A 21,241-nucleotide genomic window follows, 5' to 3' on the forward strand; every position below is an offset into this window, starting at 1 on the left:
TATACGTAGAGAAACCATCCAGGGCCAGCTGTGTGGGAGCGCCATCCGTCCACCGACTATTTTCGTATTTGATTCTATAGGAGGAATTGCTGGGCGACCACAGTGACCATCTTCTGAAAATTTATGAAGACACATAACCAAGAAAATTTTCTAGGAAACAATTTGGAGGTAATTTATTATTAATTCACTACTGTCTTCTAACCAGTTTTTCAATATTTTTTTAAGCTGAATTATTCTCGTTATACAGGCTTTTGACATGTTTTATAACTCAATACCGGTAAATAAAATACTGTGCGTTTGTTAAGTAACGTCGCTTTTCATTTGATAATCATGATGTTTTATGTAGTTTATTTACATTTATGAAGTTTTCTCGATTTTCATTAAATAAAATAATTTGCTTTGTTATGAATTCGTTGTTTAGCATTTTTGATGGTTATATGGCCGTATATATAACATTTGTTTTCATTATAACTTCATGCCGGCTGGAAATGTAAAAACGGACAATCCTTTCAACCAAGTCATATAAACAGTAAACTATCTTTATACCTAATATAATAAACGGTTTTCAGCTAAACCCAACAGCTTTACAAGCGTTTAAAAGCAAACAGCCACTTATACAGGGGGCATATAACCTCGAAAATGGCCAATATGGTAATAAAAAATAACACAATCATGATGTTCTACCAAAGTATTTAAAATGCTGATAATCCAATGAGGAAATGGAAACATTGGTTAGGCTGAAATATCAACAAAAATTCCTGACAAGAAACACCTTAACAAGGACAATTGCTTACCTACCACAAACAGCTTCGTCCGAATTGTCCGGGCACTCTGTTCGATTGTTGCACATAAATTCATAGAAAATACAGCTGCCATCTCCACATCGAAACATGTTACAGGCTTCTGAAAAACAATACAAACGGAAAAATGTTTAAATTCTGGACACATGTTACACTTTTCTGTAAAGAAAAAGACACGCAAAGCACATAGTAAAATTCTGACAGCCGTAAAGAAATAGTGTATCACTATAATGATTGCGGTGATGATGACGAGGGTGATGACGACAACGATGATGATGACGAGGGCGATGACGACAACGATGATGATGACGAGGGCGATGACGACAACGATGATGATGACGAGGGCGATGACGACAACGATGATGATGACGAGGGCGATGACGACAACGATGATGATGAGGAGGACAATACTGATGCAGGTGCTTGCACAAGATAATAATAACATCATTACAAAAATAACTGTAATTATTATAATTACTTCTTTCTATTATAATTACCATAATTGTTATTATTATTATTATCAATATCATTTTAATTATTGTTGGTTACTTATGATTTTAATGATGTTGAAAATAACAATGACGCAGACACGTCAATAAATATGTGTTATCTTTCTATGTAACGTGAAATAATTAATTGTTATCTTGTTATTTACACATGTACAAATATTCTAAATAAAATATGTTTGAAACAATATCCCCTATTTTAAATAGGATGACAACATACACTTCGAGAGGTTCAACTATATATGCCCTTTAAACCTACTTTTTATGTTATAATTGTGTTATTTATGTAAATTTTACACAACTACTGCAACAACTGCATCAATTATACAAGCATATCAATTTTGATAAATAGCGTCTTTGGTCTCAAGTATTATATTATTGCTTATTTAACCCGTTTATGTATTTATTTTGATATGAAATACAATGTAGTTATTATATTTTCGCTTATGAAACCTTTTGCGTTATCAATCAAAATTCATCTTCAAATAAATGAGCCGCGTCATGACGAAACCAACATAATGGGTTTGCGACCAGCATGGATCCAGACCAGATCCGCGCTGTCTGATCAGGATCCATGCTGTTCGCTATCAGTTTCTCTACTTGTAATAGGGTTGGTAAGCGAACAGCATGGATCCTGATGAGTCTGCGCGGATGCGCTGGCTGGTCTTGATCCATGCTGGTCGCAAACGCATTATGTTGGTTTTGTCTTGACGCGGCTCAAATAAAGATTATTTGTTTTGTATATATTCATAAAAATATATTGCAGTCATACAATGATGTGCCTGATTATGTCCTCCTAGGCTGACTTTAAACCTAATGGAATGAAGTAAGTAATATTTTTGTGAATCTCGACTTACTTAATCAAAGCAAGCTTAAAGTGTAAGTAAAATTAAGTAAGATCTAAATATGTTAAGCCAGCCTTACCGGATTTTGGCATGACTTGATACGTCAGGTTAAACCCGAGCCCTCCCACGTCCGCGTCCGAGTTGAACTTTATCAACAATGAAGACCCGGTTGAATACAGATCATCTGGAAACAAGAATCCACACATCTGTGCTATCTTAGTGGATGAGTTACTGTTGCCATCATAAATAGCCACATAGTCATACAAGCAACCATCGATTCTCTCCGTCAAAAAGTCCTGAAAATCAATATTTGAGCCGCGTCACGACAAAACCAACATAATGGGTTTGCGACCAGCACGGATCCAGACCAGCCTGCGCATCCGCGCAGTCTGATCAGGATCCATGCTGTTCGCTATCAGTTTCTTTATTTGTGATAGATTTGTTAGCGAACAGCATAGATCCTGATCAGACTGCGCGGATGCGCAGGCTGGTCTGGATCCATGCTGGTCGCAAACCCATTATGTTGGTTTTGTCATGATGCGGCTCATGGTTTTACGGCAAATGAACGCAATTTAAGTCATATGGCGCCGAAGCAGGAAAGATGATTTGGCTAACCTGGGGTGTTATAAACTTAAAGCAACACCAAGGGTTAACACCAAGGGTCAAAACCCCCTCATTTGCTGGAGTTAAGAGATGAATAGACAAAAGTATTTCGGACCCATTGAGTCGCCTCTTACAATCACGCAGGGATAAACAATGATTAAACCCTTAAAGGCAATCCCTCAACCACAAGGAAGGGCGGGGATGGGGGGGGGGAAGAGAGAATCAATCATAAATACCTATATTTTCAAACCAATATGCACCATCTAATTATAAGCACTCATCCACCAATGGGACATTGCAAGAACAGAAAGAGGAAATTAAAAGTTTCTACCTTTCATCTGTCCTCACACAGCCATGACAATTCGGTTGCTTTGTTTTTTGGCGCCAACAAAGAGGGGTTGTTTTCAACCCGCAATACGGGGATATTCAGCGATGTTCTCGCCATCTTACCTCCCTTGCGAGACGGGTCTTCAATGGTAACACTAGGAATTGCATATGTTTACATAAACCTAATTTGAAACAGAGTCTTGTGGTTATTCAGGGATGTTCTTTAAAGAACTATAATTATTGTTTACCATTTAAAAATAGACAAGTTTGATAAATATTGACATATCAATGCTGTGTACTTACTTCAAACATAAGCCTAATGATGTTTCCAGGGGGCGCTTTTATCAACCAATTACATTCTAAATCTGGCTTATACCGACTGTGACCATCATATCCCGGAGATGAAATAAACCCACGTGATCCATTCAGTATCTCAACTTCACCATTACAACCAGCTACTTTTATTTCTTCCACTGTTACTAAAGAGTTAAATAAAATAAGTTATTTAGTTAAAACCCCTAATATGTGAAATGGAATATCAGTTTGAAAGGACGGTTAAAGTGGCATTGAGCTCACTTTTTTATTGTAAAGTTGAACTGAATTGACTATGTATTTCAAAAGATAGGTTATTACAATGGCTTCTGATTAACAGATGAGATTGCAAAAATGTTCATGATAAAATAAATCAGCGAATAATAGAAAAAAAAATTGTCCAACTCTTTGGATAAATTGCACATTACAAGTCAATTCGGATGAGCATTTGCAAACATTTTCTTGGGCCACATTAGTTATTTATTGTTCATGTGAAGTAAATTATAAAATTGCAAGGAATTATGGCAAAATGTAACTTTATTTTGACTTTCACTTGTTCACTCATTATATATCCTTGCATGGGCGTAAACAGGAGAATTACCTGTTTTAACTTCTGTTGTATAAGTTATGTTGAATCCTTCATACTCATTGGCTGAATCTGTTCGGAACATGAGCAACATTTGATTTCCTGTCGACATGACATCAGAGGGTATATAGTCCCCACATATATTACTTAGAACAGTTGCAAACGCATCAACGCCATCAAATACCCGCAGATAATCTCTCGAACACCGTCTTGTATTTTCAAGCCTGCAATTTTATCATTTAGTTTTTACATATATAACGCAGAACTATATTTAAATGGAGAAGAAACTATGAGGTAATGCACCAAAAATTATTATCCCGTAAGTTCACATTTTTGCGAGATTTCCCAAGACCATGTTTGACACGATAATAGGTACCGAGATGTACGCCGCCATATTATCTAAAAGTTGTTATTGTAATCAAAAGAACTAACAAAAAAGAAGTTGCAAAAATATACAAAAAATATAGATTATGAGGAAGATGTAAATTACTCTCAATAATGGAAGAAAATGAAAGTTAAACAACATGATGGAAATTAATAAAGTCCAAGGGCCAATGAATCTCACGCAAGGGATTGTGGGTCAGGATCAGAAAGTTTTCTATTTTTTGAGCTTCTTATCCCTCTGTACTATAAGTCTTTTATATACAATCAGGCAAAGCTTTTTATTTTTTGGTAGTGCAAAAAGGAAGTAAAGACCAGACTAATAAGTTCTCAAAATATTAAGCATGGATCTTTGTCTCAATATAATTGTAATTATTTTCATCTTTCTGCTATATTTTGTAAAAAAAAATAAAAACAAGAACGTGTTTGTTAAACACAAATGCCCCCGGCTCAGATTCTTGTCAGTAGCAATACTTCATAAATGTTTACCCATTCACTCAGTTATGGACAGAAAAATCACCAAAAAATTGTAAACACAAGTTTTATAGCTTGACAAAGTCATGGCATTTTGTAATTGTGAAAAATATAAGTTGCCAAGTCATTGCTCTGACTTGTGAAGTTGAAAAATATTCAACTTCATGCAAGTTATCTTCCTACCAAATACGAAATACATCTGTCATTAAATAAAGGCTGTATGGGCAAAAGTGTAAAAAATCTATTTTGAGCACTGGTGACCTTGACCAAACTGACCCCTAACTCTATCCAAAAGAAGAATACCATGTAAGTTATCTTCCTACCAAATATGAAATACATATGTCAATAAATAAAGGCTGTATGGGCAAAAGTGTAAAAATCTATTTTAGCACTTGTGACCTTGACCCAACTGACCCCTTACTCCATCCAAAGGAAGAATACCATGCAAGTTATCTTCCTACCAAATATGAAATACAACTGTCAATAAATAAAAGCTGTAATGGGCAAAAGTGTAAGAATCTATTTTTAGCACAAGTGACCTTGACCCACTGATCCCTACCCCAATCAAAAGGATGAATACCATGCAAGTTATCTTCCTACCAAATATAAAATATCTGTCACTTAATAATGGCTGTATGAGCAAATGTGTAAAAATCTATTTTTAGCACTGGTGACCTTGACCCAACTGACCACTAAACTCCATCAAAGTTTATGTTTCTATCAATTATAAATAACATCTGTCTATAGAATAAGGTCAATACACCTGTAAAAATGTAAAAATCTATTTTTAACATTGGTGACCTTGACATTGGTAACATTGACCTTGACCCAAATGACCCCATACTAACACCCAAAGAAGGAGGTGTTTGTATTAAACTAAGACATTAACTAAAAAATAAAGGCTGTATGAGCAAAAAGGTTTATATTTATTTTTTTAAACCAGTGACCTTGACCTTGACCCTAGAGACCGCTTACTCTAAAAAAAAATTAGAGGACCATCAAAGGTATCCACCTACTAAATATGAAAGATATCAGTAAAGAAATTAAGCAATTAGGAGAAATATAAGATAAATCCAACTTGCCGAAATAGGTTAACCAGACAAGGCCCTATTTTCAAAGTGAAAAAAGGGAAATAGCTGGGAAATATGGATGACACAGTTATATAACTTGGCAATATCATGTGCTTTGTATTGATAAGTAAGTGTGGAAATTTTAAAGCCATTAGTATAGATAGAACTTAAGATATTTCCAACTTGCCGTTTTAGGTTAACCATTATTCATTTTCTAAGTGCTAAAAAGGGCAATAACTTGGTAAATATGAAAGCCAGAGTTATGAAACTTGCCCAGATCGTGTTCTTTGTATTGATTAGTAAGTGTGTAAACTTAGAAGCCATTGGTACAGGTAGAACTTAAGAAAAATCCAACTTGCCGTTCTAGGTCAACCTCGTACGGACAGACGGACGGACGGAGGACGGACGGTTCAATCACTATATGCCCGGGGGCATAATAGCAGCGTAATAGATAATTCCGAAGAAACAGGCACTACAGTGTACGATTTTTAATATAAGAGTATAATTATAAGAAAGACAGCGAAAACAATATGGCAAGTCTAATGCGTTACTAACGCAGTAAAGGCTATTTTTGCACATTTTGATTTGAGCCGCGTCACGACAAAACCAACATAGTGCGTTTGCGACCAGCATGGATCCAGACCAGCCTGCGCAAAAATTCCGCGCAGTCTGATCAGGATCCATGCTGTTCGCTTACCCTTTTACAAGTAGAGAATATGATAGCGAACAACATGGATCCTGATCAGACTGCGCGAATGCGCAGGCTGGTCTGGATCCACGCTGGTCGCAAACGCACTATGTTGGTTTTGTCATGACGCGGCTCATTTCCTTTTTTAGTAAACTACGTTGACTGAGTCATTTGAAATTGGTATTTTTTTCATTTCACAATATTTTGCTTTTCAATACATGTTCAAACTTTTAATGAAAACTATAGCATGAATCAGTAGGCATGCTGCTTTAAAAAAAAACAGCATTCTAAAATATAACCTAATCTATATGTGACAAACGGTTAGTAATTTACGTTAAAAAATAGGTCAAAGATTCGCACTATCTTAAATACTGCACTTCAAAATTTACAGGTGAAAGTGCTTTTTCATTTATATGTACTAAGTGACCTATTTATTTACTTTTCTTACAAAGAAGGAAACGAGTCACCATTTCTTATCAAGAAATAGTAGATATAAGTACCGACCTGAACGTGTTGAATTGCAGCCGAATAACTTCTCCATCTAGCGCCTGCAGCGTCCATGTACAAATTAAATCTGGCGGGTAATTTGAGACGCCAAAATAAGGCGACAAAATAAAACCATCTTCGGTCGCATTAATCGTCTGCTTACATCCATGTTTTGGAATCAGGCCGTCGTCATCTTTAAAGAAAATGGCAAGGAAAATCAAAGCAGAAGATTACTGTAAATGCGTGATGGGCTACTTTTTAAACATCGCCAATTTACTCATTAGGAGAGGGTACTAGTATTTATAATGACATCGCCATATCCTACATGAGAACCCATAGCCAGGAGGGTATTTATTATGAGATCACCACATCCTACATAAAAACCCATAGTCAGGAGGGTATTTATTATAAGATCGCCACATCCTACATGAGAATCCATAGCCAGGAGTGTATTTATTATGAGATCGCCATATTCTACATGAGAATCCATAGCCAGGAGTGTATTTATTATGAGATCGCCATGTTCTACATGAGAATCCATAGCCACCAGTGTATTTATTATAAGATTGCCATATTCTACATGAGAATCCATAGCCAGGAGTGTATTTATTATGAGATCGCCATATTCTACATGAGAATCCATAGCCAGGAGTGTATTTATTATGAGATCGCCATGTTCTACATGAGAATCCATAGCCACCAGTGTATTTATTATAAGATTGCCATATTCTACATGAGAATCCATAGCCAGGAGTGTATTTATTATGAGATCGCCATGTTCTACATGAGAATCCATAGCCACCAGTGTATTTATTATAAGATTGCCACATTCTACATGAGAATCCATAGCCAGGAGTGTATTTATTATGAGATCGCCATATTCTACATGAGAATCCATAGCCAGGAGTGTATTTATTATGAGATCACCATGTCCTACATAAGAACCCATAGTCAGGAGGGTATTTATTATGAGACTGCCATATCCTACAAAAGAACCAATAGCCATGTGTGTATTTATTATAAGATCGCCACATCCTACATGCGAATCCATAGCCAGGAGTGTATTTGTTATGAGATCGCCATATTCTACACCAGAATCCATAGCCACAAGTGTATTTATTATGAGATCACCATGTCCTACATAAGAACCAATAGCCAGAAGAGTATCTATTATGAGATTGCCATATCCTACAAAAAAGTATATTTATTATGTGATTGCCATATCCTATATGAGAACCCATAGCCAGGAGTGTATTTATTATTATGTATCTCATAATAAATACACTCCTGGCTATGGGTTATTATGTAAAATATTGCAATCTCATAATAAATGACACTCATAGCTATGGGTTCTTATGTAGGATATGGCAATTTCATAACAAATACCCCCCCCTGGCTATGGGTTCTTATGTAGGATATGGCAATGAGATTGCCATATCCTACATAATAACCCATAGCCAGGAGTGTATTTATTATGAGATTGACATATTTGACATAATAACCCATAGCCAGGAGTGTATTTATTATGAGATTGCCATATCCCACATAATTACCCATAGCCAGGAGTGTATTTATTATGAGACTGCCATATCCTTTATGAGAACCCATAGCCAGGAGTGTATTTATTATGAGATTGCCATATTTTACATAATAACCCATAGCCAGGAGTGTACTTATATTGAGATTGCCATATCCTACATTATAACCCATAGCCAGGAGTGTATTTATTATGAGATTGCCATATCCTATACGATAACCCATAGCCAGGAGTGTATTTATTATGTGATTTCCATATCATACATAAAAACCCATAGCCAGGAGTGTATTTATAATGAGATTGCCATATCCTACATTCTAACCCATAGCCAGGAGTGTATTTATTATGAGATTGCCATATCCTATATGAGAACCCATAGCCAGGAGTGTATTTATTATGTGATTTTCATATCATACATAAAAACCCATAGCCAGGAGTGTATTTATAATGAGATTGCCATATCCTACATTATAACCCATAGCCAGGAGTGTATTTATTATGAGATTGCCATATCCTATATGTAAACCCATAGCCAGGAGTGTATTTATTATGTGATTTCCATATCCTACATAAAAACCCATAGCCAGGAGTGTATTCAATATGAGATCGCCACATCCTATATGTGAACCAATAGCCAAAAATGTATTTATTATAAGATCGCCACATCCTACATAATAACCCATAGCCAGGAGGGTATGTATTATGAGATCGGCACATCCCATATGAGAACCCATAGCCGGAAGTGTATTTATTATGGGATTACCATATTCTTAATAAGAACCCATAGCCAGAATTGTATTTATCATGAGATCGCCATATCCTACATAAGAACCCATAGCCAGGAGGGTATTTATCATGAGATTGACACATATGCTACATAAGAACCCATAGCCAGGAATGTAATTTTATGAGATCGCTACATCCTACATAAGAACCTATAGCCAGGAGGGTATTTATCATGAGATTGACACATATGCTACATAAGAACCCATAGCCAGGAATGTATTTTTTATGAGATCGCTACATCCTATATGAAAACCCATAGCCAGGAGTGTATTCATTATGAGATCGCTACATCCGACATACAAACCCATAGCCAGGAGTGTATTCATTATAAGATCATTCATTAAAAGAAAAAAACATTCTTTTTATGAGATAATAGTACTACCGCACAAAATTCTATTATAAAATAAATCATAACTTTACTCTATATCATACTCGAAAACATCTCGAAAGAAATCATAAAGTACAAGAATAAGACCACGTGTTTAGTTCGTCCTTGACCTTTCCTAGTCTGATGTATTCTGAACAACAAAATTATGTTTAACTAGATCTTTGTGATAAAACTCTTGAAAACATTTAAATTAAATTTAATATCCATGAAAAGGACAAACAAAATTACCTATAAATCTTTTCTCCCTTGTTCCATGATAACCTGAAAAAATGAAAACAGTTAATAGAACGATATTTGTTATGCATTCATAGATCAAAGCCGATTAAATAAATGAAATTTCTGATTTTTTATGCAATTTTTCAAGTCATTTTTTCTTGAACTTCAAAATGTATACTTACTTGCAGCAGACGATATTCCGAAAATCACAAGCGAAAAGCACAATATCGTGAACGGATACATATTGCCGAATTTAGATCAGTTTACATTCTAAATTAAATACCCCTCTCCTATCATTTTAATATCACACCAAGGGTAATACGTTATCAGTCTTGAATATTAAAACACGGGCATTAGACATTAGTTACAGAGAAATGTGCACTGTTAAACTTTCACTTTTTAAAGCAAACAAGTACATATGAACTGAAATTGGCAGTTTTGCTATTATTTGTTTTGTACGATTCTCATTCAATCACTGTTCAACAACTCAATTGGTTGAGCGTTGGACTGTAAAACAGACGACGTGGGTTCGTATCAGACTCCAAAATTACTACGACAATTAAAAAAATACCGTGAAACAGAAAAAAATCGATAAATTATTGATTATTCGTTGGCTATGGAATTCTAGCTCTTTTTATTGATGTTAATGAATGATGCAGCGAAATCCCGCCGGAATGCACCTCAGTCGCCGAAACGACGATTTCCCGTGTTCCACATTGTTTGGCAAACGAACATATAGTAGGCTTTTCACCTTTCTGTAACTATAATTTTCATAGTTAAATTTTTTAAATAATTTTATCGGTGGTTTTGTATTTAGTATCTTATAGTAAGCCTTAGTAGTGATTCTTTTAAGGTGGCACATCTATGCAGTCTGCCCAGACTCTATACTGTTGGTATCTCAATTTTTGTATTTTTATTGTGAAATCTCCCTTACATTTTAAGTGAACTGTTCCAAATTCAAAGATGGGTAAAATCCATTACACGGAAGGTTTGAAGATGGTTTTAATATATTAGTCAAATATATAGCCATTGGGTGGCCTCAGATTATACCTATGTGACTAATGCACGTCAGGTATTAATGATCAGCATTATTCACTTAAAAGTTAGTACTTATTCCTAAAATTATGTATAGTTTTGTCTCGATAGCCCCTTTTAGATATTTACCCTATTTAGAGGATACTGACGAAACAAGGAATTAAAACCGACTGTATAAACTGTTTTCTTTGTCTATAATACATTTTGTTTAAGACGATATTAAACCTAGCTGATAGATTATTACTTTAATCCTTCCTTATTTACTTTAAATCCTTTCTTATCCAAGTTCAAGGTATTTCGGTACACTACAAGCATGTACTTTTCTTTGTGTATATTTGCGTGTATGCTCCACAAAGCCTACTGATAAAATATCATAGTACAAATATGAAACAGCACTGAAACACCTTGATATTACCCAAACGGTGTTTATACCACGTGATTACAAAGAAAATACATGTACGTCTCTTAAAAAAAGATACTCGCCCGAAGTATAACTTTTTAACATTCAAAAGTATGTTCAATTCAACACAAAAAGATATATTAGCAATGCTTGCATAACAATGACATGACAATTATTTCTTGTAGCTATTAAGAAAATACCCATTTTGTAAACATCGAAATTAAATTATAGCATATTGATATTGATGGTTTTTCGAAGAACAACTTCTACTTAAGGTGTCCTTTCTACTTGTTTTCCCTTTGACTTTATAGATCTTGTAATCATTTACAAATTAACCTCAAAAAGCTATCCTCATTCCTTTAGAACTATCCTTTACATTTTATGTTACAGTGACACAACTATCCCTTGCATTTTATCAATGAGCTGTCCTTAGGATTTTATTTTAGAATGGTTAGAACCGTCCTTTACATTTCATTTTAAATTGACCAATGAGATTCACCGATTTCAGTTTGTAAAATAAAATCACCAATGAAAATTCTTCTTATATTCAGTCCTTATCCGTAAATTTCACAAGAAGTCAAACCGATAACATACGGACTAAAAGGCACCTGCTAACCAGTCTAGTATAAAATTCAAACATAATGATATTATTTACAACATTATTATTTTCCTTTTATGCAAATGGTTAGTCCGGAATAAGTTTAATAATTCGAAAACAGGAAATATACATTGTATTTAGGTAAATATTTACTCTAAAACACAGTTTCGGAATATTTAACGTTAAGAATCAAATGAAAAAGAAACGAAATGAAAAGAAGGCTAGTACGAAAGTACGCGATAGTATTGCATAGCCAGGTGATGGCTATTACGTGCGCACGTGAAAACCATTGTGTAGCAATGCTAGAGCTATAATATAAAACGTTATATGTATTACGTGGCCACACGATATGTTTAACTAGCGCACGCAATAGTAGTTAAGTGGCCACGCAATGAGTTTTTTCTGTACGCGTGCCCACGTAAAACATATTGTGTGACCAGACAAAAGTTTTCACATGCGTACGGCTAGGTAATACAATCACGTGTGCACGTTCTAGCTATCTCGTGTGCACGTTATATTTATTTAATGAAAAAGTATTTTAAAAATGACCGAGAGGGGTACCTTGTCATATTATGATTTCATGTACTGCATTTTAATCGAAGCCTTATATATACACGTATACTACATTATATTATGTTATGTGACTACGCGACCACTTCATTTTATTATCATTATATTCGTGTATATAAAAAAATCAGTAAGATATTTCAATATCGAATAACAGATGAAAGAGGTAGAGTTTTTGTTCAAAATATTTTCAAGAGATTTTTCTTTATTTCGTTGATTGGTACACTTTTCCTTTAGTAAGTAAAGCAATCAAGTATTCTTGTTTTTACTTATAATAAATATTCATCTTTCATTTATTTACAATTTTTCAATGATTTCGAGACAGAAATTTAGAACAACTGTATGTCATTCTTGAGCAAGGAAGAAGAGGGTGGCGTCCAATTTCAAATTCAAGAAGCATTGATATTTTAGCAAATGATATTAATAATGGTCCGGAAAAATTGTTCACACTTCATACTGCCCCAACTTTTGAGAAGGAATAAATGACAAAAAAAATACTAAAAGATACCAAGTTTATTAAGCGGTTTTAGTACAAATATAAACACAAATATTTAAAATCTAAGAATGGTAACTTTTCCAATCCAATGAGATTGATTTACTTTTATTTGTACATGTTATTTCCCTTGTATTTTAATAGTATTCTTCATCTTGCTCGTGTGAACACAAATACAACTTAAAATATATGATAACTTTTGGAATATAACAATATATTTGTCATATTGCAGGTAAAGATACTCGAACCTTACTTTATTAAGTCACACAATGTTACATTTCTTAAAATCAATGAGAAAGTAATATTAACAAATAATGTCCATTGAATTGTTCACTCTGTTTCAACCCACAGAACAAAGTTGAAAAATCTGAAGCTGTTTTGCTTCGGCATAGCTGTTTGAAATAGCAACTTTCTTCTTGTCCTTTGAAAAGCATATTGTACACGGATATATCATATCCAGAAGGTGATTTCCTAAAACTTCACCGTACCTTGACAACTGCACGATGGAGTTTGTTCCTCGGCTACACACAAAGATACTTCCTTGAGGACCAAACGCCACTCCTCTGGGCTCCAAAATCCTTTTGTCTTTCACTCTAATTTCACTGTTTATTCTTGTGTCATATATGTAGACACAATTTTCATATCTGTCAGTCAGGACTAGAATGTTTTCATCATCATCAAACGTACACCTACTGTCATCAATTTTCCAGTATTTCTCCGGGAAATCAACACTAAATTCAAACTCCCTGCCACTTTTGGACAAAATGCGTGCTGGTATGGAGCTTCTGTACGTACCAATAACAAACCTGTCGTCGTTGAACTTACATATCGAGAATGGACATGATTCGAGTGAAAAGCCCTCGACACGTGCAAATCCCTTTTCACTATCAATTAATACGTTTTCAAGTCTTTTTGCACCAGTGACAAAAAGCTCATTGTTCGAAGTTGCAACAATGTCAAAGATATGAGATGAAAATTGATGTTTCCCAATAACTTCAAGTTTCCTACTTAATATTAAGCATTTCCAGTTGGCGTTGTCAACTAACGCTAGTCGACCGTCAGGAAGAAAGTCCATTCCGCTGTACAGTGGTTGCTTCTCGTCTGACCTTGATGTTAACACGTCTAAGATAACAATCTTTCTTAATTTCACCTTCCTGCTGTCTGTCAGGTCACTTACGACAGGTTTAACTTCGTTTTCAATGAGCTTTCCGAAACTAAGATTAGCGTCATCAAGAACAATGTTCACCATTTTATCGACACTAAACGTTATATCAGAATAAGACATCTGTTCTTGATGCGTTTTTATTTTATCATCAAGGTGTCTTACTTTCTCTTCAAGGGATTGTAATAAGATAAATGTATGTTCTGGAGCTTTGCATTCCACTGCTGTATTAAACGTGTGCCGCATTTGTTCGAGGTCTTCGGTTAGTTTTTCCGCGTATCTTCGTTGTAGTGCGTACTTTTTCAATATCTCCTGTTTTAAAAAGTTTGCTTTTGACATTATCACAGCCTTTGAATTCTCCATCTTTTTAATAATAGATTCTTGGACGTTGTTAAGTTTTTCATCTATCGTCAAAATTTGGGTTTCAAGCTCCATTTCTTTTGTATCTAAGAAATGTTTAGCATTGTTTGTCTTTAACAGTAAATCATATATCTGTTTTTGCAGGGACTTATTGCGTTCGGCAGATGCTGCTTTTGCAACTTGGTTTATTTCAGTAACTTCTTTACCTTCTTTTAATTTATTTATTGCACAGAAGCTGCAGCACAATGTATTTTCATCAGCACAATAGAATTCAATAAGTTTATCATGTTTCTTGCAAATACATTCAGAAGTGATCCTTTTCGCTGTCAGATCTTTGCTTAATGTTTCAATGACTTCTTGCAGAGCATAATTTACCGGTATTGTTTTAGACCATAGCTTTGGCGGAATGTTCACATCCTTGATAACCGTCACCTTTCTACAAAGTGGACACTCAATTCCTTTCGTGCTTGTTTTACAAGTTTGCTGCTTGATAACGCAGTCGTGGATACATTCCTCACAAAACGTATGTAAGCAGGCTAAAGATCTCGGATCTTGGTACTGGTCCAGACATATACAGCAACAAAGGCTGTTATTGTCAGGATTCATCTGCCCTTGATTGCTCGCCATGTTCAATTCAAATACCTTTTTTGCAGCGTCACAACGTAATAGTTAATTAGAGGTACTCTGTCGTAAGCCTAAAACATTAAAGGAGAGATTATACAAAAATATAAATAAGACAATTATAAAGAGTTTTTGGTTTTATTTTCATTACAAATTGTAAAGAGGCGTATCTGACACCTTAGATATATGTCAAGTTTAGTAATAATCTATACTTGAAATAAAGTTTTAAATTGGTTGTTGTTTTCTTTTTCGCAAAGAAATAGTATAGGCCATATGGCGACTTTTCTGCTTTACTGGTGGAGGAAGATCTCAGATACTCCGGTGTACATTATCTAAGCGCAAACAGAAACCTGAGTAGAAACGCCGGCGTCCCGTAAGCTAGATGGATTGCTTTTCTCTCATAAATAATAGGAAGACACCGGCACAGCTCGAACCTAAACCGATGAAAGAATGAAATGATATATATTTTGAACATAATTATTATCAGTAAGTTCAAACGCTATTACAAAAAAGTGCTAGAGTTAAACACAAGCTGTCGTCACAGACGGGACTATTGTGTATTCAGGAACTGTTAAGGGCTCTGAAAAGTCTTGTTTTCGATTGAAACTTTTAACGTAGCGTCTGCAAGAATCTTATATTTTTACATGCTTTATGCGTTAGTGTAATTTTTAAAACGATAACATTCATCCTTACGCTATGTTAAGTAAAATGAAATATTCTTATTGATATCAATTTTCATGATATACTGATGTAGCAGCAGAAATGTTAAAAAATATAGAGAGATAACACATCTTGACATTTTTTACAAACATTTGTTATTTAAATGCAACCAATATGTTACATTTTTAGATGAGAAGTCTACGTTACTGTAGAATACACGGTAATTACAGACTGTCATATACTAAGTTGCAGAAAAACTCTTACTTGAACGATGAAGAATAACACAATGTTTACACCAGATTTTAATATTTTCCAACTTCAAATGTTTCATTTAATTGAGAATGTGTGGTAAAGCTCCGGTCACATATTCACGGATAATGCCACAGAAGAGCTACGGTCTAATCGTTCACGGATTACTACGGAAATGTGAAATTCCGCAGTCCGCTACGGTTCCGGTACGGACACACAACAGTATGAGTACGGAGTCCGACGGATTTACCACCAAAAGCCCCCGGAGAAACACGAATTGTTACGGACCGACACGGTTTTATACGGAGCGACACGAATCAGGACGGTCTTCGAAAAAGCCCATCTCTAATCCACCATCCTCTGTCTTCTCTTACCTGATTAGATAAAGATTACTAATCATTAATGCAAAATGTTGATCAATACTGCTTCTCTTTTAATTTTAAGATTTGCTGTTCTTTTTACAATACCATTAATTATCGAGAATGTTTATGTTTTAAAAAAATATAGGTAAAAGCTTGTTAATTAATCTTATTATCACTCAAGGGCCCAGCGGTCCGAGGCCCTTATGAGACACTTCGTTTTATGTAAACATATTTACTTTCAATTTCACGATATCCAATGTTTGGTAAATATGTAACATTAAATGTTATTCTATTACTTATGAATTGTAAGTACGAATAATAATAATATATATTTTAACCTCTATGCCTGTCATTAAGCAGCTCGGACCACTTGCCTTCGCATTCTGAGCCATTTCAAATAAAGTTGGCAGCAATGGTAATTTGGCAATTATCAAATTTATTGAATGTTTCCGGCAAATATGTCTGTTTTTTAACAGAATGTATAAGGTATTTATACCCTTGAAAAAAGTACATGATACTTAATTCATCCGCACTTAACAGTGGTGGACCCGTACCATTCCGATTTTACCGTTTCGTGTTCTTGGCAACGCAATAAACCGTAATAAGACCGTGCTTATCCCTTGCCTCTCTGTTGTGCAACGTATTACGATCGTTGGCTTTCCGTGACAATGCCGTATTTAATCCGTATTAAAACCGTAGCTTTGTACGTAGGGTATCCGTACAAATACGTAGTTCTCCGTAACCAAACCGTGGAGGAAATCCTTGAACAGTTGGTGGACTGCGAATCAGTACGGGGCTAGTACGGTTTTCGTACGGATCAGTACGCATCCAGTACCGTTTAATATCGGACTAACAGGGATAACCGATAACGGTTGATTTTTCCGTAGCAAATTTTCGTTGGCATTTTTCAAAATGGTCAAGGATCGCGTATCGAATATACGGACTACTACGATTTGAATTTACGGTTAGATTACGGAAGAGCTTACTGACCCAAAGTACGGGTCGCTATGGATGATGCCGTGGGCGTATTCCGTGAATATGTGACCGTGGTATATACCTATAAACTATACAAACTATTTTTAAATAAAAAAAATCTTGTTTGTTCTTATTGATATCTGATGTAAACTTTTCAACTATACATGCTATTTTCAAATCTCGTTTAATTGTTAAAGTCATGTTCAAATTGAATAATAATGGTGAAGTTGAGAAAAAGGAAAAAATAAACCTACCGGCAATGTATTCCTTTTTCATGTCTTAAAAATAATGTAGTTTTAAGGTTTAATAAGGTACGATAACAAATGTATATCTGTATACGTCCTTGATTTAAGTTTTCGTTGACTTTAATCCACCAGGTAAGTATATTTAGCCATGAATAGTTTAACTGATCAATATAGTATCGCTGATAAAATAAATTTGGGATCTTTTTTTGTTTAAACCCTGTCCCGGTTTTTTGGCGGCTTATTAAATTTGATCTAGGTTACTTTACCCCCCTTTGGTAAAAATTTTCAAAATTAATCGAGGGGGCACGGCCCGGCTTTTAAAAATGTCGTCTCCCAAACGGGATACTTTTAAAATAACATTCTAACTACGTTTTTTGAATTATGTAAAAGTTTACAAAGCAACAATTTATGTTTTAAACTACCAAATTTTAAAATAAATTATTTAAAAAATGCGTCAAAATTTTCCGAACCCGGGTTTAAATTTTTAACTGGGATTGTAAAAATTGGGTTTTAAATCCCACATAATATTTAATTATTTAGTTTAAATTTGGGATTGTTGGTAAAAAATTTAAAACTTTACTCGTTCAAAATTTTCCCAAAATTTTATTTACACTATATTGCAGTTTTTATTGATCTGATGTGTGCATTTCAACAGAAATTTACTTTTGTAATACAGTTAAGAAATTAAGTAAACACGCAATTTCAAAATTGACTTTCTTTATGCAATTCTATGGAGAAATTAAGTTAAAACAAAATATTGTTTGATTATTTACATTACGAGCGGCAGTCCCTTTAATCATTGTAAAAAGTTAAAAAAAATTATGCAGTTTATTCATTTATAAAAACCGAGTATCTAAAATAAGATTTTCAAGTAAAGTAGCTATGATACTGACATATACAAAACAAGAGAGAAACGAAAAAATGAAGATATAATTAACATAAATTAACAAAAAATAGGAGACATGATACAGTTTTATATTAGTTAACTTAAAGTGGATTGGTCTACAATGGACACATTTTTCCATAATTATTTTCAAGTTTTGAATAAAAATGTATAAAATCGGTATTTTCTAATAAATATTCTTAGAAAAAAAGTTTTTGCATTTCCCAAAAGGGGAAAATAATAAGAATTCTTTTTACATCTAATGAATGATATTTAAAAAGTAAATTTTCAAAGTAAAAGGGGGGATTTAATGGTGAATTTTCCCAATGAGCAGTATAAAAAATTTTTTTTTCCCCTTTGATACTACGGGTTAAACCTTAAAAAGCGGGTTTGTGCCTAGTCCAAGATTTTAAAAGATATTTCGGGAATTTTGGGTTGGGGCGTTCGAAACGCAAAAATTATTCAATATGACTTTTTTAGTTGTAAACGAAAAAAAGCTATATGGGTTCTTTTTAATCAAGATTTCCGCTATTTTCTTCTTCATCCCTGTTAAAGTTTATATGAAATAAACTCATTAGTTCGGGTGGTTTCCATATTTTTTTTAGTTTTTTTTGGGTTTTAAATCATTTCCCGAACCAAAGCAACCATTGTATACACACCGGTCTCTCAAATATCGACCTGTGTCGTACGACGCATTACTTACCCCAAATGAGGGTAAAAATTACTCCGACATAAAGAAGTCCTCGTAAGGATGACGATTTTATTTTACAAAACACTATATATCTTTTCAAGTGATTAAAATTTTTAATTGCTTTCAAGGGGTCACTGTTTTCCGGATTTTAATATTGATAGTTCGATATTGCAATTGATAGTTCGACTGTGTTACTATTTTATTCAAATATTCAAAACTACTTTCTCTTTCGGTTTTAAACTAACAATAAACAAAACTACAATCACGCGTGTTTATCGAAATTGGGTTTATAAACCACTATGTTTTGAGTAAAAATGATGAAATGGCTATTTGGCAACAGGGTAGGGAAAAAGTTTAAGCTTTCAAGAGGTCTCATTTGCGTTTTTTTTACTTCTGTGTTCAAGCCGCCATGTTAAAGGTAGTGCGTTCCCGTCATGCTTAGAGTGGTTTCACACAGGACAGTAAGACCGGTGTACACAATGCAAAGCAACCACAAAGATACAAACTGACGTGTATAATTTCCATTCAATCATCATCAATTTAAATTTTTGGAGCTTTGAGATCAGGAGTTCACTGACGGGATGACGGAAATATATTGGAATGTTTAGGTGGCTATTTTTTTTGTTCTCTCTTAACAGACTTCCATAGTTTTGCCAAATAACATTAAAAACATATATAAAATAGTTGATGTGTATGTAACCTTTTTATTTTTCCCGTTTGATTTACTAGTGCAAAAGCCTCGTCTTCGCGTCCAAGTCCGGAAACTTTTTATTTCTGAAATAGTTGGAATCTTACCATGATTATGTAAGCAGGTATTCATTTATATTCATGCCAGTGCTCATATGTTTCAATTATTATGTACAGAGGAATTAATAACTCGTACTGTATTAAATGTTTACTTATTAGCAAAATAACTGGAAGTCACAGTTTTCATGAACAAATTTCCTTTCATAATACACGTATATTACTAGTATAAAAGAACAAAATATATATGGACTAAAATATCTCCATTGTGTTTGTGGAATGAGACGCAGTGTCTAGTTGGTTGGTGATGTAGACCGATTGTGCATAATTTAAATTAGACTACTTGGACCCAGATGCAGAACATCACTACCAGGATTTTGATAAAGACTTTGACAATGCCATAAAGACTATAGACATGGACACTTCTTATGTAACCCCGCCAAGTGATTTCAGTTGTGTGGTAGTAGCATAAGAATTTAAGATCGCCAATGTTGTTACAAAATACTAAACTTACCAATTTAGTATGTTGAAACATTTTGTAAAAACGAGTTTTTCGTCCTTTCAACTTTTATAGAAGAATTGAACATCAGAACCAAGATTAGCTCATCAAAAGAATTAGCAGCCTTTTACGTTATAATAGTAAAGCACCACTTGTCAGGCCTGGGTTATAAAATTGTCTTTCAATCTTTCATTACATACGACCCTTTTACGGATGATAAAATGAACACTTGCTTCATTCTTCTCGTACAAAGTGGCATACTATTGAAATGAAATATCTAATTAATCAGAAAACTATTTACAGGTTGGCATAATCAAAATATATAATCATAGTAATGGTAAATGTTTGAGAAAAAAAGACAAAAAAACCTATTAAAACAAATTAAATTATTCAAATCCAAATTAATTTGATTCTACCTTTAAAAGCAACTTCTAAATTAATTTAATTCTTCCTTTAAAAGCAACTTATTTAAGAAAAAGTTTTGAAACGGCTGCCCCATCTTATTGCCAAAGATATTCAGTATGATGAAATATCAAAAAATCATCTACCGCTGAAATATTATAAACTAAGATCTGATCGCCGTTGTTAAGGAGTGAATTTCGGCGGTTAAACCACTTGTAGACTCCCCTTTCGGTGGGCCTCCTTTTTTTAATTTCCTTGTTTTTTTCCCTTTTCGGTTTCTTTTTTTCTAT

The 21,241-nt window shown here is 34.3% G+C and overlaps 2 protein-coding genes across 2 annotated transcripts; both read right to left on the bottom strand.

The window, feature by feature from the left end:
- Positions 1-37: 37 nt before the first annotated feature.
- On the bottom strand, positions 38-10,407 carry LOC132751647 (ovochymase-1-like; the record flags this gene model as incomplete). The annotated part of the gene is given in 8 exon segments (XM_060741849.1): positions 38-113; positions 799-903; positions 2,231-2,447; positions 3,385-3,560; positions 3,995-4,203; positions 7,097-7,271; positions 10,018-10,050; positions 10,188-10,407. Coding segments are annotated over 8 exon segments (1,052 nt in total), but the record flags the coding sequence as incomplete, so codon positions are not given.
- A 2,712-nt stretch (positions 10,408-13,119) lies between these two features.
- On the bottom strand, positions 13,120-17,899 carry LOC132751648 (E3 ubiquitin-protein ligase TRIM62-like). The gene is made up of 2 exons (XM_060741850.1): positions 17,742-17,899; positions 13,120-15,315 (listed from the first exon to the last, which is right to left on the bottom strand). Exon 2 carries the CDS (start codon positions 15,245-15,247, stop codon positions 13,439-13,441), a length of 1,809 nt encoding a protein of 602 aa, XP_060597833.1. The 5' UTR covers positions 15,248-15,315; positions 17,742-17,899; the 3' UTR covers positions 13,120-13,438.
- Between the last annotated feature and the right edge of the window lie 3,342 nt (positions 17,900-21,241).

Source organism: Ruditapes philippinarum, unplaced genomic scaffold, assembly GCF_026571515.1.
Source record: "Ruditapes philippinarum isolate M1 unplaced genomic scaffold, ASM2657151v2 ctg2771_1_1_1_1, whole genome shotgun sequence".
Taxonomy (NCBI): Eukaryota; Metazoa; Mollusca; class Bivalvia; order Venerida; family Veneridae; genus Ruditapes; species Ruditapes philippinarum.

Bases quoted from the DNA above. Each gene is read 5' to 3' on its own strand.
- LOC132751648 (XM_060741850.1), bottom strand. From the start codon at position 15,247: ATGGCGAGCAATCAAGGGCAGATGAATCCTGACAATAACAGCCTTTGT.